This window comes from Tetrahymena thermophila, assembly GCF_000189635.1.
Source record: "Tetrahymena thermophila SB210 genomic scaffold scf_8254187, whole genome shotgun sequence".
Classification (NCBI taxonomy): Eukaryota; Ciliophora; class Oligohymenophorea; order Hymenostomatida; family Tetrahymenidae; genus Tetrahymena; species Tetrahymena thermophila.
Genome location: NW_002476086.1, coordinates 297,384 through 312,867, shown reverse-complemented (window position 1 = coordinate 312,867; position 15,484 = coordinate 297,384). Strand labels below are relative to the sequence as shown.

General features: G+C 21.7%; 6 protein-coding genes across 6 annotated transcripts; 1 reads left to right on the top strand and 5 right to left on the bottom strand. All coding sequences in view use genetic code 6, as the record gives it.

Annotated features, from left to right (window-relative positions):
* Window positions 1–477: 477 nt before the first annotated feature.
* TTHERM_00695550 (hypothetical protein) lies at window positions 478–3,007 on the bottom strand (the record flags this gene model as incomplete). Its single annotated transcript, XM_001025566.2, has 8 exons — window positions 478–642; window positions 694–1,460; window positions 1,512–1,709; window positions 1,765–1,990; window positions 2,058–2,333; window positions 2,390–2,467; window positions 2,575–2,767; window positions 2,853–3,007. 8 exons carry the CDS (start codon window positions 3,005–3,007, stop codon window positions 478–480), a joined length of 2,058 nt encoding a protein of 685 aa, XP_001025566.2.
* Window positions 3,008–3,820: 813 nt separating this feature from the next.
* TTHERM_00695560 (Serine/Threonine kinase domain protein) lies at window positions 3,821–7,040 on the bottom strand (the record flags this gene model as incomplete). The annotated part of the gene is made up of 2 exons (XM_001025567.2): window positions 3,821–4,976; window positions 5,128–7,040. 2 exons carry the CDS (start codon window positions 7,038–7,040, stop codon window positions 3,821–3,823), a joined length of 3,069 nt encoding a protein of 1,022 aa, XP_001025567.2.
* A 1,307-nt stretch (window positions 7,041–8,347) lies between these two features.
* TTHERM_000695559 (transmembrane protein, putative) lies at window positions 8,348–8,668 on the bottom strand (the record flags this gene model as incomplete). The annotated part of the gene is made up of 1 exon (XM_012800475.1): window positions 8,348–8,668. The coding sequence occupies one exon, from the start codon at window positions 8,666–8,668 to the stop codon at window positions 8,348–8,350; it is 321 nt and encodes a 106-aa protein (XP_012655929.1).
* Window positions 8,669–8,683: 15 nt separating this feature from the next.
* TTHERM_00695570 (dihydroorotate dehydrogenase) lies at window positions 8,684–10,439 on the bottom strand (the record flags this gene model as incomplete). The annotated part of the gene is made up of 5 exons (XM_001025568.3): window positions 8,684–8,785; window positions 8,907–9,016; window positions 9,161–9,749; window positions 9,988–10,224; window positions 10,311–10,439. 5 exons carry the CDS (start codon window positions 10,437–10,439, stop codon window positions 8,684–8,686), a joined length of 1,167 nt encoding a protein of 388 aa, XP_001025568.1.
* Window positions 10,440–12,069: 1,630 nt separating this feature from the next.
* On the bottom strand, window positions 12,070–12,874 carry TTHERM_00695580 (hypothetical protein; the record flags this gene model as incomplete). Its single annotated transcript, XM_001025569.1, has 3 exons — window positions 12,070–12,155; window positions 12,491–12,584; window positions 12,848–12,874. The coding sequence occupies 3 exons, from the start codon at window positions 12,872–12,874 to the stop codon at window positions 12,070–12,072; spliced, it is 207 nt and encodes a 68-aa protein (XP_001025569.1).
* Window positions 12,875–13,958: 1,084 nt separating this feature from the next.
* On the top strand, window positions 13,959–14,864 carry TTHERM_00695590 (alternative oxidase; the record flags this gene model as incomplete). The annotated part of the gene is made up of 1 exon (XM_001025570.3): window positions 13,959–14,864. The coding sequence occupies one exon, from the start codon at window positions 13,959–13,961 to the stop codon at window positions 14,862–14,864; it is 906 nt and encodes a 301-aa protein (XP_001025570.1).
* Window positions 14,865–15,484: the final 620 nt, after the last annotated feature.

The window sequence follows — 15,484 nt, the reverse complement described above, 5'->3', positions numbered from 1 at the left end:
CCAACCCCAACCCCAACCCCAACCCCAACCCCAACCCCATTTAAGTATATCTAAAAATATATTGATTTTTTTGTATTAAAAAATATAATTTATTATCTTTTCAATTTTTTTGAATTCATTAATTCAGTTAGTTGGTATATTTTAAAAGCTTACTATTAGCTTTCTAGAAATTATGTATCTAAAATAAAATAATAAAAAAATAAAAATTTCTTTTAGATAAATGAATTAATTTTAAATAATATATAAAAAATCTATTAATAAATGCATTTAATACTAAAACTTCTTTTAGTAATTTAAATAATTAAATAATTTAAAGTTAAAAATTAAATAAAATAAAGCATAAAAATAAAGCAGATTAAATTATTTTAGATAATATTAATTTTTTTATAATATTTACAAAATAAATATATTTTTGAAACTTAATAATAATTGAATTTTAATTGACATAGTTTAATTTAATAAATAATTATCAATTATTCAATTAAATGGTTTTGTTTGCTTTCTTGGGGTTAAACTATTAGGTGTTAAACATTAAATATTACTCAAGTTTTCCATAACTTTTTCATAGGATTCAATTCTTTTTGTTTTTAATATTTATTGATGAGTTCTTACGACTTAAGGGCTTTTTGATTATTCTTTTTACTATTGAGAAAAAAATGATTAAAAAGGAATTAATAATATTTTTTAATTTACGAAGTTTAGAGCCTTAACAGATGATGGTATGTTAGAAGTTTTAACTGGAGTTTATGATGATCTTTTAGAAGATTTAATGTTGAGAGATAGATTTGATAAATCTTTTTATAAATGCCTATAAGAATTTTTATTTAAGTTTTCTTTGTTTTAGAATTAATCATTTTTATTGATTAGAGACGTATTTACAAACTAATCACTGAATTCTTAAAGTTTGTAAAAAGATGTTGTGCCTAACTTATTTTGATTTTACATTGGAGATTTTGAATTAGATTTTATTTATGTTTTACTTTTAGAGTTTATTTTAGGAGTTGATTTATTAAGAGATAATTATTGCTAGTTTTTATTATTTGGGGACAATTCATCATTAATTAATTTAGATTTTAGATGAGAAAGATCTAAAGTTGTTATATGTTTTATTGTTTCTTAATGAGTCTTATGCCTATTCTATATTTACTTTTTAACTGTTGAAGTAGGTTTTTGTTAAAGTTTAAGTGATTTGTTCAACTGGCTGTTTTTAATAGTTTATGGAGGAGATTAGTTTAGCAATAAATTTTCATCAAATTTAAAATCAAAAACATATTTTTTTTATAAATATGGTTAGCTTTTATGCTAATCTTCATTAAGGTTTTCTAGGCTTTGGTGATTTTTTGTTTAGTTAAAAGTGAAAGTCTTTTAAATCTCTGGAGGATTTTCATATTTTTAACTCATTATATTTAAGTTTTAGTATTTTGGATTTTTTTTATATACTTAAGAAAACTCTTTGTTGCCTTAATTTTAAATAAAAAGTTTAGTTAAAATAATTATTTTTTAAAGTTTACTTAAATTAGAATTGGTTGATATGTATTCTTAGTTGACATCATCTTTTTCGACTCCAATACAAAATTAATAAACTCTCATAAATTTTTTTATAAATGCCTTGAAAAATAAAGCTTAATTATCATCTATACAATCTCTTTTATAAACATAGTCATTTTCATAAATCATACTAACTAATTCAGTTGTAGAATGATAGATACCTTTTAGCAATAATACTTTTGTTATGATTAAATAATCTTAAATTATAAAAATTACTTCTTTTTTAAGTAAAGTCCATACTTTAGTCAAGCAAGTTATAAAAAATTGGGTCTATCAAATTAAATGTTTCAATTTTTATTTAGCTATCATGCGAGTTTTATTAAGATATACATACAGTCTGAATCTTTTCTAATAACTAATTTAATGATTCTATAGTTTAATTTATTTAATCGTTGTTTAGAAACGAGTTAACCATCATATTCTTATAAGACTTTAACGGAAACTAAATTTATTGAATTTATATAAAAAATGTTGTTTTTATTAAGGTTAATAAATTTTATTTAACATACTTTATAGTCATAAGTGCAAAACTATTTTAAAAAATATTAGAATTTTTAATTATCTTATTAATTTTAACCACAGCTCTTGATATTGTTTTCTTTAAATATTTTAGATGATATCTCTTCACTTTAATACTTATTATTGCTAGCAAATTACTAATTACTATGATGGCTATTGATAAAAAGAGGTCCTAAAACTTAATAAAGAATTCTCATTTAATATGGATATATAAATCCATATCCCTAATCATCAAATTTCAAATATAAGTCTTCAATAGCAATGATCTTTTTTCAGAATATAAATATAATACTTAACTATATAATTTAAATTAAAAATATACTTATTGTTTAGTAGCAAGACAAGCGTCAAGTAGACTTTAATTATATAGATTATTTAATTTATCTAAATAAAATTGTATCTATTAATTAAAGAACATAAAATTATTATTTATTAAAATATGTTTTAACTTTATTTAGATAAATAATATTTTCTTAAAATATTTTATTTAAATTATTGGTTTATTACCCTATTTGATATTTCCTCTGGGTTTCTAAAGTTTTATAAAAAATAAAGATGGCATTGATCTACTGAAGCAAGTAAATCAATATATTACTCTTATTAATTCTCCACTAAAATATTTTTGCTTTTTTGCCATTCTGAATACAATATTTGAAGTTCTTATTACGTAATTTTTTTTTGATATGCCCAATCAAGAACCCTATTTAAAAATAAAATTATAATATGATAATTGATGTCCGCCAAAATCATAAAACTAAAATAAAAAAAATTATTTAAATTATTACTCAAGAATGCCTGTAAAAAGCTATGACCGTTCAGCTATAGTTAAAGGTTTGTTAACGAAACTTATTTCAAGCAAAAAACTATATATCCTATTGTAGTCTTGTGATTCTAAAGAGTTAACAATTTAACTATTCGCTTTTTATTTCTTACTATACATACTATAAATCAATAATTATTTTCAAAGATTAATACATTAATTTAATTGAATTTTTTCTATTAACAATGTTATTTTCTGCTTATATTTATTTTTCAAGTTAATTTTTAATTCTTCATATTTTTAAGGATATTATCGTTATAAACTTTTATCATTCAATTATTTCACGATACTTTTTATATTTTAAATTATTAAATTTTATTTATGATTAATCATTTATTTTAACACATACATATACATTTTTTTAGACTTATAACAATTTAAAAAAAATAATTTTATCTAAATAATAAGCTATTTTTAATTACAAAATATTTTTTAATATTATAAGATGTAAATGCTGTAAAACTATCTAAATAAATTGCAAAATAAAAAAAATATTGCTAAATTTCCCAATTTATAATACTTAATATAAAAAAATTGAAATTAATTTATTTGGAAAATTTAATTTTAAGATTTCAAAATAATACAAAATAGATAAAATATAATCGATTTACACTGCTTTTTATATAATAAATGTCTCTCGATAAGGAGTAATAAACTTTTTTAGTAATTTAGCTTACAATATTTTTATATTTTTGGGAACTTTAAAATAATATGTATAAATAATCTTACGATTAATTATCGAACCAACAAAATATTTTTGTTAAATTTTTAAGTATTTAGTTAAATTGGTTATTAAATGTGGCTAATGTAAACAAAAGAAAATATAATTTTTTCAAACATTAATCAGTTTTTTTAGTAATAGGTTTATATAATTATAATCAATGGTCTAAATAAAAAATTATGTATTTATTTTTTGATATGATTTCATTGATTTCAAATAACATGCTAGTCAGCACGACGCTTTGGTAAACCATTTGTAAACACATTATTCATATTTTTTTCAGTCAAAGGTGGTCTTTTTTAAAATTCAGAGTTTCTTACAGAAGGAAGTAAGCTATTATTGGCAACATTATCATATTTGTAAGGAGTGTTATCAGCCATTAATTACGATTAGTCATTTTAGAATCTATAAGGTAAATGTTAGTTATCATAAGGTTCAGTTTCAGGATTATTTTAACCAATAAAATAGAATACACCTTCTATAAGTAGATCAAGTAGGATCAAAAATATTTCCATTATTTCTGGAATAAATCCAATAACTGCCATAAATTCACCATTAGAGAAAGCTGAAGAGATTATACTATGAGGATCATTAAAGACTTAAGGTTAAAAAGGAGCAAGAGCACCAAAACGACAAACTAAAATGATAATTATATAGGTTACGATTCTAAATCCTAGATAAATGTAGTTTGTGAAAATTCCAGACGTTTTTATTGGGTGGCGAATATAGAAAAAGAGTCCTATGCAAATAATATAACCAAACAAACCCAAAGTAAATAAATAATTAGTTAAATAATTAGTATTTTAGCCTTTAAATAAGTAAATGGTTGAATCAAATAACATTTATACTCCTTAATTCATAGTTACTCCCAAGCAGGGGCTAGTTTATGTATAGTAAAAGAAACTAAATAGATGGTAATGGACATAATAGAGGAAAGCGAAATCAAAATGAGACCAAACTTAGCATGCCATTAAATACTTGTTATAAGGAGCTAGTAAATTTGTCTACCAATTAATATAAACTGTATATTGATCTAATTTAGCCATATGTATAGCTTTAAAAATACAAGTAAAAATCATAGTTATAAAACAGAAAAAAGCCCAACAAAAAAAGCCTGCAGAATGAATATAATCAATCAGTTAATAATTTGGCCAGTCTGGATCAAAGAAATTATTTAGGCACTAACCTTAAGTAAGCTACGCTGATGGGTTTGTTCCATATTTGTAATAATTTGGATTATCTGTGATAATTGATAGATTTAATAATTCGTTAGTATTTTTTGGATTTAGTATACTAAAATCGAGTCTCTTCATATTATATCTGCTACCAATCATATCCCAACAATTAACTAATGCTAATCTAAAGAATCTAATTTTATTTAATGTTATTAATTTATATATCTTTTATTATGTAAAATTTTAAAAGATAAACAAAAATATTTAATAAATCCATTTAAGCGATGTTGTTTGTGTTTTTATTTGATTTAAAAAATTATTTTTAAAGAAAATAAATAACTTACACTGTTAAGAGCAGAGTAATACAAAATATTGCTTTGACAAACTACTTAACTTTTCTTAGTCTTTCTCCACCAGTAGGTTTAACTGGAATAAGGTGCAATTCAGGATCTTCTTCATGAGGAATGTCAAAATTTACAGGAGTTTAAGGTCTAATAATGTAAGCAGGTTGTATAGGAGTCATTTCTCTTGTAATCTAAGGAGTAGGAGCTCTAACAGGGATGTATTATTATAATGGTGGAGGTTCTTATCTTTAAACTACAACTTATTTATAGCGAGGGACATTATTCTCATCCAAATCTAAGTTCTACTAAACTTGTTACCAATCACTACGAGCATTTAAATCACCTTATAAACACTATTGAATTGCGTATTAATTTTTTCTTGAGGCTTAGTCAGGGAATTTAGGGTTTTTAAATTAGTCAAACTGCAAGTCTCCATAAAGAATTGTGTAATAGAGCATACCGTATGACCATACATCTGCTTTATCTAGTTTGGCATTTGGGTCTTATTCTACTAAATCTCTTTTATACTCAGGTGCAAAGAAATCCATTTATTAGTGCTATTGGCTTAGTAATACCTCTGCATTTTAAGAGAGATTTAGAGGTTCTCCTATTTTTAAATTTCCATTGTGGACAAATACATTTTTAATATGAATTGAACCATGATAACCTATTTATTTTTAAATAATTGTCATTGTTTATAGTAAACGACGCATAGCTAATTCTCCTTCCTACTCTGAACGTGTAAGATTAGCAGCTTTACGCTTCATTAGAAAATCATTTAAGCTACCTTAATTTGCATATTCCTCAAAAAGTATCAGAGAATTTCCTTTCTAATTTTACCCAAGATCATAAACTTTAACACAACCAGGGTTATTAATTTGAGCAAAGGCATTAAGTTTAGGTAAATAATATTTGGACCTTTCCTCGTTTAAAGTCATTTACTTAATTTTAACGAACATCTTCGCCTCTTAGCATAGACCAAAATAGACAATTTCGTTTTCGAGAAGACCATTTATGTCATTCTTTTCAGCTGATTCTAAAAATATTGTGTATTTAGGCATATATCTATCAGTCAAAATACGCTGAGAGGTAGTCTATCTTTAGCTAGCTGTATAAGTTATTTTTACTGAGTCTAAAATAGAGTTACGAAGTAAATCTTGTAAGCTTGGACGTTCACTGGGGTTGACAGAGAGCATACGACTTATGAATTACTGACAACGCTTAGAAATCGTAACAGGGAAAACAAAAGATTCTTAATTACTAGACTTTTCATCGAAGACAAACTTTAAGCTTTTGATAGCACCTAAGATATCTTATCCACTTTAGAAAGGGAAATCTCCTTTTAAAAGCAAGAATAAAAGAATACCAAGTGACCAAATATCTGATTTTTTAGTTTTTTTATCTGGAGAACTGACTTCTGGAGCAAGATAACGGTCTTCATTACCTTCAGCAAAATTACTCAATTTGAAATAACCATTAGCCACAAGAATATTATTTAACTAAACAAAACCATGAGTAATACCTTTATCATGATACTCCTTCAATCCATTAACTATTTACTTGAAAATGAGTAAAGCATCTTTCTCATCCAAAAAACCATTTTTTATATAAGGTTTAAGTGAACCTCTTTCACACCATTCTCCTATTATAAATGCTTTTGAATCAGATTCTATAATTTCCTTAATTTCCATAATATTTTCACATGTACTACCCTTAAGAAGTCTGTAATTTGCTATTTAGGCTCTAACATCTACATTACCTAGACTGCTAGCTCCAAATTCAAGTACTTTAATGGTAACATCTTATTTTAATTGAGTATCATTGCCTAAAAAGATTTTCATATTTCCTTACTCATATAAACATCCATCAGAATGATATTAGTACCTATTTGATATGGTAATTATTTGCGCCATTTGATTATTATATTAACTCTAAATAATATATTTTTTAAGGGTGCTATCTTTGAATCAATTTAAATACAATATGCCTTTTTTTGATGTTAATACTTTAGCTATATTTAAGTGCGAATTTGATCTTTCTAAAATCTAGGATACTTATTTATTTTACTTAATTTTATTAAATAACTAACTACTAAGTTTGAAGCTTTAAAAAAATAAAAATGTGGTCAAACTTAAAATTTAGGAACTGATTTAGTAATTAATATATTATATTTGAGTTGTTGAATGCTTCCGCTTTAATAATTCAAAGAAATTAGTATTTTTTTGAGTTGGTTTAGTATTGGAACTGGTAAAAAAGTAGTAGTTGAAACGAGTTTTTTATATTCTTATTATATGATCTTTCTTTATACCTTTTTAATTGAAGTTGGAATATAAATTATTTGCCTATTTTTTTTTCTATTTATGCAAATTAATATTTTTTAGGTTTTTGTTAAGATTGAGATAAAAGCATGCAAAATAAGTTAATAAAGATAATAAATAATTGATAGGTGTAAGAGTAAGATTAATTATTATTGAAGAGGTAAGATTAGTAAAAGCAGAATGTTTTTTGGATATTATTAAATAATAAATTTAAGTGATTGGCGATTTTCAGAGCATAACTAATTCGAATGAAAATTTTGATTGGGAAATAATTGCTCAATTTAGTGAATGCATATTATTTTCAATCATATTTTCAATGTTTAATTTATGGTTTTTATTACAATCCAATCAAATGATATATAATTACAAATATCTATTAAGCTTTATTTTACCAATAATTTATATTATATCAAACTGAGATAATATCCATTAATCTTTATCATTCAAAATCTTACAAATATATTTATTATGATTCTGATATATATTACTAACCTTTATTATCAACCTAACCAACTTAAATATTTTTTTTATTTTAATCTATTAAATGGTTTTATTTTAATTATTTATAAAAATTTAATTTCTCACCATAAGCGCTTCATTTTTTTGAGGAATCTTTATTATTTTTTAATTTTTTTTTGGTTGAGTAGTTTAACAGTTTTAAAAATCAAGTAGATATATTTCCTTTATTCAATCTATTCGAAAGTTAATTAATCAAAATCAAATATTTTTCTACTCTCCAAAGTTAAAAAAACTAAGTATTTCTTCAACGCCTTTTATTTTTTAAACTGTCTTTTATCTCTTGTCTTTTATCCAGAATTAATGAACAGTATATCTTTTACCACTCAGTCTGAAATCGATAAAATTTAAAATAACCCATGTTTATTTTTTCAAAATACAAAGTATCAATTTTTTAATTTTTTTGAAAAGTATTTTAAACTTACACAAAAACAAAATAAATATGCCAATGTTATATTTCTGTATTTTTTCATTCTATTTTTTTAAATATATAACTTTTAAATTATAAATAAATTAATATATTTAAATAATAACTTGTGTTTATAATTAAAAAATTAACAATTTGTAAATATCTACTAATTAAAAGTGTAGAAATGCTTAAATTATATATCAAAATATGTAACTTTAAAATCATTAACTATCATTTAATATGAATGCCATTTATTTCCATTATTTTTTCTATTACTTTTGTAAAAATTAAACAACATATTCAAACTTTTTGCTCAAAATATATCAACTCCTCTCAACTATGTAATATTCTTCACATTGATTTTGTCTAACTCTTATTTTACATCATCCATGAGATCTTAAACAAAACGAGGACCCTTTAAATATTTTTAAAATAAATATAAAAATTAAAAAAATATTTTTAATTTTTTTAAGTGGCTATTTTTTTTCAACTGCATTTTGATTTAGGATTAATTTTATTTTAAATAGTTATTTTACTTTATTTTTGTAGTCCTCACTAATTTAAATAGCCCATGCACCTTTTTTAATTTTCTTTATGACATCTTCCCCATCCTTTACTGAAGTAGCTACTATTAAAGGTATTTCACCTTATTTTATTATTAATTATATTTTAATTTTTAGAGTATATTTATATTTTATAAAAATTTATTTAAAAAATTAATCAATTAAGATAGATTGTTAGTCTATTTTAAAATTTTAAACTTTTAAATAAAATTATGATTTTATTTTACCTTAAGTTAAGCTAGCAATTTTAGAAATTGTAGAGATATTTTCAGTGCGAATAATCAACCCTTCAATTCCAATTTTTTTATAATTCTATGCTATATCTATTAACTTTGGTAATTAGTGCTCCTTTTCATCAAGTTTAATATAAATTTTAGGAACAAAAGCTTCAGAATTTATTCTTGAAAATCCATAAATATCATCAGCATAAATTACACCAAATTGTTTTTTTTCTTTTTGGATGATTTAATTTTCATGTTAAATTAAAGCATTAACTGCTATTTCATATTATCTCTTTTATTTGACACCATCTAATAGCTCTTTTAGTTTTATTGGTTCTAATAAATGTTTTATATTTTAACTGTTTGTGAAATTGATAACAAGATAATCTGATATATCTATTAATTCAGTGCATCCTTACTCATATTCTTTCTAAGCTAAAAATGGAGTCATTTCTTTTATTTCTTAACTTACTTAAATATTTACACCAACAGGATATTTATATGATTATTCAAAATTTCTCTTCTTAAAGCTACCTAAAATTGATTTTCCTATTAGTATATTCTCATCAACTTATTGAGTTTGCATTTCTTATTCCTTGATAATATTTAAAATACATTTTTATCACTATGCAAAATAAGGAATGATATTATTTTATTTTAATAAAGAAATTTAATAAATGATAAGAAAAACTATTATATTATTTTATTATTTTATTTTTATAAATTAGAATTAAATTATGATTATAATAAGTAAATCTTCTACTAACAAATACCAAATATTTTCCATATTTATTTTAATCACCAATATAAAATGATTAGTTTCCAATTTTTACCTGAAATACAGAATTTTAGCTTAGAGGACCAATTTCAACAAAACCAAAGCCTATATCAAATAAACTTTCTAGCTATTTACCTGATAAATCGTTTCCTTCTTCTAATCCAATAATATTAGGTAGGAATATTCCGCTTATTTCTCCACATAAATTTTTGGTATACTAATCTCGATCAATTTAATAGAACAATTCCATTCTCATAAGCTATTATGTAACGCTATATGCAAGTTCTGTACTCTTAATTATAAAAAATTTATTTCAATTTTGTGCTTAAAAAAGCATTTTTGTATGTATAAAATTAAATTATTGATTTTATATCTTACATACACTTTTTAAACAAACTGGTAAAAAAGATTATAAAAATCAAAGTTAAATGAAGGAGCTATTCTATATTTTTAGTTTAGATAATATCCAGTCCCTGTTAATGTTAAAGCACCTAATGTTTTCAGCATCTTACTAATAATTTACTAATTTTTTTAATCTACTTGAAAAATATATCAAAAACATACAAATAAATTAATTAAAAATATTCAAAAATAGAATGTTAAGGAAATATCTTTCTTTCTTTCTAAACACAAAACTAAAAATAAATTAAATCTTATGTTTAAAAAAGAAATATAAAATATTAGAATTATTAATTTCGATTAATATTTTTAAAATCCACAATCATTTTATATTAATTTATCTTTAATTAAATGAAAAAATAAGCTTTAATAGAAATAAAAAAATAACTAATAACAAATAATATATTATGAAAAAAAACTTAATAAAATACAAAAATGAAAACAGAAATTACAGAATTATAGTAAAAATAAAAGTATCAAAAAAAAAATATTTCCTTTTAAGGGTGATTAAAATTATTTAAAATCAAGGTATTTAATTTTAAAAATAAATTAGAAAATGTAGTTTAAATTTTTGATTTCATTTAAAATATGTTTAAATATTAAGTTTTATTTAATAATTGGTTATTTTGATTTTCTTATTAAATTACAAATAAAAAATATACTATAAAAATGAATTAAAACTATTTTCAATGTTGAAAAAATAAATAAAAGTAATTAATGACAAATTAGATGGAATATTTATAAAATTAAATATGTGTATCACAGTAAAATTTGAAGAGAAAAATGAATAAAAAAACAAACTAAAAAAATAAAAATTAGACTATTCAATTTATAACTGAAAAATTATTTTAATCTGTTAATTAAAGTGATGTTTATAGTATGGTATGTTTGAATTGAATTAATAAAAATGAAATGCTGATAATGAAATGAAATTGTAGTAAAATATAGTATTAAAAATATTTATACAGCAAGCAAAAAATTTAAATAGAAATACTATCATATTTATAAGTTTATATTATGTATTATTGAGATGAGTTCTTTAGGAATTTAATAAGCTTAATTAAATCTATATTAAATCACCTAATATTTAAATATTTACTTTTTTTATGTTTTGATATGACTACTTCTAATAACATAAAAATATAAACATTATCTGGTGTGCTAAATTTGCAAATGTATTTAAATATTAGATAAATTTTATATTTAGTGCTTTAAAAATATCAAGTTTGTATAATTGAAACTCTTATGTTGATATTACCTTTCTTATGTTTTAATTATACTAATATACTTTAAACTTTAATTTTTATTTCCAAAATGCAAATAAATATAAATTATTTAATTTGTAATGAAAATTGAAATTTTAGCAAATTATAAATGTAAATTATTTTTTTTAGTTTAGTTTCATAATTTATTAAATTTAAAGAAGCTATAATGATTTAATCAAATATCTTAATTTTTGAATATTTTACAAAAATTAAAAACTATTTTGTATCTAAATTTTATAAATTTTTCAACTAAAAATAATTACTTGAATCAGAAACTTTAAAAATTTATGTCTGAATACTTTTTGAAATATCTAATTTTTTATATTTTATAATTGGATAATTTTTATATCTATTATTAAACAAACTATTTTACTTATTTATTTCATAAACTAAAAAATATTAATATTAATTTATGGCGCATTATGTTTAAATTTTTTCTTAAAAAGAATTATTGAAATATATATAGTGTTAGCTCACTCGTATATTACAGATAAAAATTTGTAAAAATTAAGTTGCTCTCTTTATTTAATTTTAGTTAAAGTTATTTAGAACCTGCTGGCTAACTATTTTATCTATTTTATTTCTTTAAATGAAATAATTTCGGTTCGTTAAATAATAATTTAGAATAATTTGTTTTTATTTTAAATTTTCTGGAAACATTTTTTAATTTAAAATGTTTATGTCGAACCTTTATGATTAAATATTTTTATATGCTTATGCTTTCTCTATTTAGCTGATTTTTTATAAATTTTCCTGTATTTTTTAAAATCACTAATTTTTTAATAAAAAGGAATAAAATTAAAAAAATTTATTTTTTTTATTTTTTCTATCTTAAAAAATGTGTTTCCTTATAAGTGTAATATTAAAAATTAAGAGTTATTTTTGCTTTATTACTTGTTTTAATTAAAAATATGCTTTTGGGGAAATAAAAAAATAAACCAGATTGTATTAGAACTGAACTAGCTTAAATTTAATTTTTTTCTACTATCTGTAAAAAGAGTTAACAAAATTAATGCAAATTCAGGATATTTACCTATTCATGAATATGATATTAATAATTAATACAATAAGATATAGACATTCTTCTAGCTCAAAATATTTAAAAATTAATTTTATTCTAACCTCTAAATGGTAATTAATATAATTAAGATGTTATTTATATATATAGTTTATAGTTCTTTATAAAAATTAGTGTCTAATTTGAATGGTATTTGTATATATCTCTAATCCAAATATAAAAAACATATTTACATTTTATTTTTCTATTATAGCTTTCATTTTTATTATTTATAATGCTTGAAGGATAAGCTTTTAACAAATTTAAAAATTATTTACTTTTCTTATACTATTTCTTAAATAAATCATTGTACAATTACCTATTCCAATCAATTATAAAAAATAATTTTGTAAAAGCTTATCATTCTTTTAAAATAATTATTTATTTTTTAAATATGCCATTTTTTATTTAAATAAAAAACAAAAGTAATATGAAATTTTTATTTAAAATAGCCTATCATTAAATTTTAGTTTGTAAGGTTCCATTTATGCATAATCTAATTAGAGTAACTGAGAAATTATTAAGCCACAATTAAATGATCTTAACTTTCCAGAAATTTCATATGCATTTACAAAAAACTAATACAAAAATATTATAAATATGTTTTTAAATCTTAAGAAATGAAATTATTTTTCACAAAGATTATACTTTAATCGTTTATTGACTAACTTAGATAAGTTTTTTCTATTAAGTAGAAGGATTTGTAATAAGGCGCTATTTTTAGATAGTACAAATTAACTTATTTTTTCTTAGAAAAATTCGAGAAAAACTTTGGGTCGTCATCAGAAATAATAAATTAATTTTGATTAACTCTCAAAAGAAATTTTCAAGAAATTATATAATCTTCTACTTAAAACTAAATTAAACTCATATTTATATGCGAAAGTAGTCATGAACCTTACTGAAACAATATCTCTACATAAAATTTCGAATATATTGTTAAATATTTCATATCAAATTTTTTAGATTCATGCTTAATTGAATGTGTTATCTAGCAATTTTTATTTTTCAAAAACAATTTAAACGTAAGTAAAAAATATAACAAAATAAAATTTGCAAAAAAATTTATTTATAAATAAACAAAAAGAATCTTCATCAGCAAATACGCAATAAAATACTGAACATAAATTATATATTTAATATTTTTATTTCTAATTGAAATCAGCTTTAAATGTTTGGGTTTCAAAATAATAGCAATAATATAATAATTAAAAAAAATAAATATCTATTAATAAATTTAGAAAACGAAATTTAAACAATTAAAAATAAACAAACTAGCAATTAGTATACAAATTAAGACTAACAATGAATTTCTTAACTAAAAGAAGTGCCAATATTTTTAGAAATTTCGCCCATCAGAAATCTCTATTCTCAGCTATTCCAAACTACAAGTTTGGTGGCTTTTAAATGACTCCTGAACAAAAGAAATAAGAACTTGAAAAAAAGGAATAAATACTTAAAAATGGTTAGTGGACTATGCCTCATCCAGTATGGACTGAATAAGAAGTAAAGGATGTTGCTATAACTCACTTGGAACCTGCTAATTTTGGAGATCGTTTTGCAAACTTTTTCATCTAGTCTTTAAGATATGGATTTGATATTATGAGTGGTTACAAAAAGGTATTCCCTTGGTAAGAGAAGGGTGCTCCTTTGACTGAAAGAGAATGGATTAACAGAATTCTTTTCTTAGAAACTGTAGCTGGTGTTCCTGGATTCGTTGCTGCCATGCACAGACACTTACGTTCATTGAGATCTATGAAACGTGATTATGGTTGGATTCATACTCTTTTAGAAGAGGCTGAAAATGAGAGAATGCATTTGCTAACATTCTTAGAAGTATAAAAACCTACTTTTCTATTTAGAACTGGTGTTATTCTAGCCTAATACGGATATGTTGCCTTATTTTCGGTTCTTTACTTCTTCTACCCTAGAGTGTGCCATAGAATTGTTGGGTATCTAGAAGAAGAGGCAGTAAAGACCTACACTCATAGTATTGAAACTGCTTTAAAAGAGGGATCTGAAATACATATTTGGTTAACCAAACCAGCACCAAAAATATCAATAGATTATTGGAAGTTATCACCAAATGCATGCCTCCTTGATGTAATTTATGCAGTAAGAAAAGATGAAGAGCATCACAGAGATGTAAACCACAAGTTAGCAGATGACTACTCACAAAAGAAGCCCAATCCTTTCCCTCCTGGTCATTGATTTAAATTGAAACATAAAATAAAAAGTTTATTAAATATCAACCAATTTATTATTTTTAAATCGTTTAATCTATATACAATTACTTCTATGTTTTATATATACAATTATAACCTAATTTTTCAAAAAAATCAAATATTTACTTTTTTAATCAATTTGATTATCTAATTTAAATCAAGATTAATATTTAAAAATTTTATTTCTAATTTGCTACAAAAATAGTCTAAATACAATAGATTTATTAGTATGTTTTTTTTTTATTTAAACGAAGATAATAACTGAAGGTTAATCTCAAATTATAGTTAATTAATTTCATAAATAATATTTCAAAATTTATTTTATTCTATTCTAACTAAAAAATTATTATTTTGATTTATTTACAGAAATTAATCAATTATTTTAAAAATAAAATTATAAAATAGCACATAAAAAAATGAATATATATAGATAATATTTTTTTATTTTATTTTATTAAAAATTTTTTGCATATTATAAACAAAAATAATTTAATCATCTATTCTTCAATAAATAAATAAACTATAAAAAAATAATCATCAATAAATTAATTAAATTATGTAGAACAAATTTTTTTTGAATTGATGCAGATAATTAAATCAAATTTA